The sequence below is a fragment of the Tupaia chinensis genome, unplaced genomic scaffold, assembly GCF_000334495.1.
Source record: "Tupaia chinensis unplaced genomic scaffold, TupChi_1.0 Scaffold149184_1, whole genome shotgun sequence".
Classification (NCBI taxonomy): Eukaryota; Metazoa; Chordata; class Mammalia; order Scandentia; family Tupaiidae; genus Tupaia; species Tupaia belangeri.
The window spans coordinates 533,198-534,494 of NW_006209032.1; the positions used below are offsets into that span (position 1 = coordinate 533,198).

At 66.9% G+C, this 1,297-nt stretch overlaps 1 protein-coding gene across 1 annotated transcript in view; it reads right to left on the reverse strand.

Moving 5' to 3' along the window:
• Nucleotides 1–1,297, reverse strand: part of RNF123 (ring finger protein 123) — a 26,028-nt gene that overhangs the window by 5,726 nt on the left and 19,005 nt on the right. Inside the window, exons 31-33 of the mRNA XM_006170951.3 lie at nucleotides 373–512; nucleotides 104–292; nucleotides 2–22 (exon numbers count right to left, since the gene is read on the reverse strand). Of these exons, the coding sequence (XP_006171013.1) occupies nucleotides 2–22; nucleotides 104–292; nucleotides 373–512 (350 nt within the window). The remainder of the gene's footprint in view (nucleotide 1; nucleotides 23–103; nucleotides 293–372; nucleotides 513–1,297) is intronic.

Consider the following 1,297-nt stretch of genomic DNA (forward strand, 5'->3'; position numbering starts at 1 on the left):
GGTTGAGCACTTGTTTCAGCAGCTGTTAGAGCAGAGCCATTGACGGGTGGGCAGGCTCCCCACGGGACATCCCCAGGGCCCCCGCTGGCCCAGATGGCCGCACCTGAGCCAGCCGCCGCAGAAGCATCTCTGAGGTAGGCCGGGCCCAGTCGAGGAAGATCTCGGGCACCAGCGTGATGGTCATCTCCAGGACGCGCAGCAGGCTGACCGAGAGGTCGAAGCAGGTGGCGCACACCTTGAGCTGCCGGCTGTCCACGAAGTTCCGCTCCAGGCGCTCGGCGGCCTGCTGGATCTGACATGGGCTGGCCAGTCAGTGGGGCCGTGGTCCGTGGGACTGCGCCTGGCCCTGGCCCCAGGCCTGGCCCAGCCTACCTCCTGGATCATGCCAATGAACTCGGAGAAGGCCCAGTTGAGCTGGTTGAGAACACTGTTGAGGAAGCTGGGTGCCACGTCGGGCCCCTGGCGCAGCAGGTCCGCCATGTGCTGCTGCAGCAGGGTGGAGGGGCAGGGCTCTGCGGGCCAGGACACGGCACTGTTAGGACCCAGGCAGGGGCCCCGCAAAAAAATCTCCCCCAGTCACCGGTCCGGCCTGTGCCTGCCCCCCTCGGCCCCCGGACCTAGGCGGCCACAGCAGCCGGAGCCCAGCGAGTTCAGAGTCACATGCCCATCCGACCGTCGGACCTGGGGGGGTGACGCAGGCCCTCCCCCACTGGTATCCAGACCAGCTTCTCCAAGGGCCTTCTCTGAGCCCTGCTGTCCTCTGCTGTCCTTGGCCTGGCCTTGGCATGTGGCCGAGGCAGTGGGCGCCAAGTGCGGGCTGGCAGGCAGTGGTAACCGGAGCCCTAGACCGCGGCTGGCCGGCGTACTCCCCACCCCGGCAAGGCCAATCAATAGTCCTGCAGTAGCGGGACACGGCCCTCCCGCGGCCGCTCTCCCCTTGCAGCTCAGTTCCGCCCTAGAGGCCACCAGCCAGGACATGCTGTGTGACTTTGCACCAGACACAGCCCCTGGGGACACCCCTCAGATCAAAGCACGGCTCACAAGGGCAGCAGCACACGGCGTAAGCCGAGGACAGCCACCCGCAGAGTGGGGATGGCGTGCCATGAACACTCTGCAAGCAAGAACGCTGGACCCTGGGCTGTGCCTGCAGGGAGGTCCCCAGGCTCTTGAGCCTTGTGGATGTGGCAGCGAGAGCCCTGCCTCTGCTCCCGGCCCAAAGGCCCTCGCTCTAGGAAGCCCCACGAATACCCGGGGCCTTGGCCAACCTCAGTCTGTGCCCCCCTTGACTCAGGTGGCC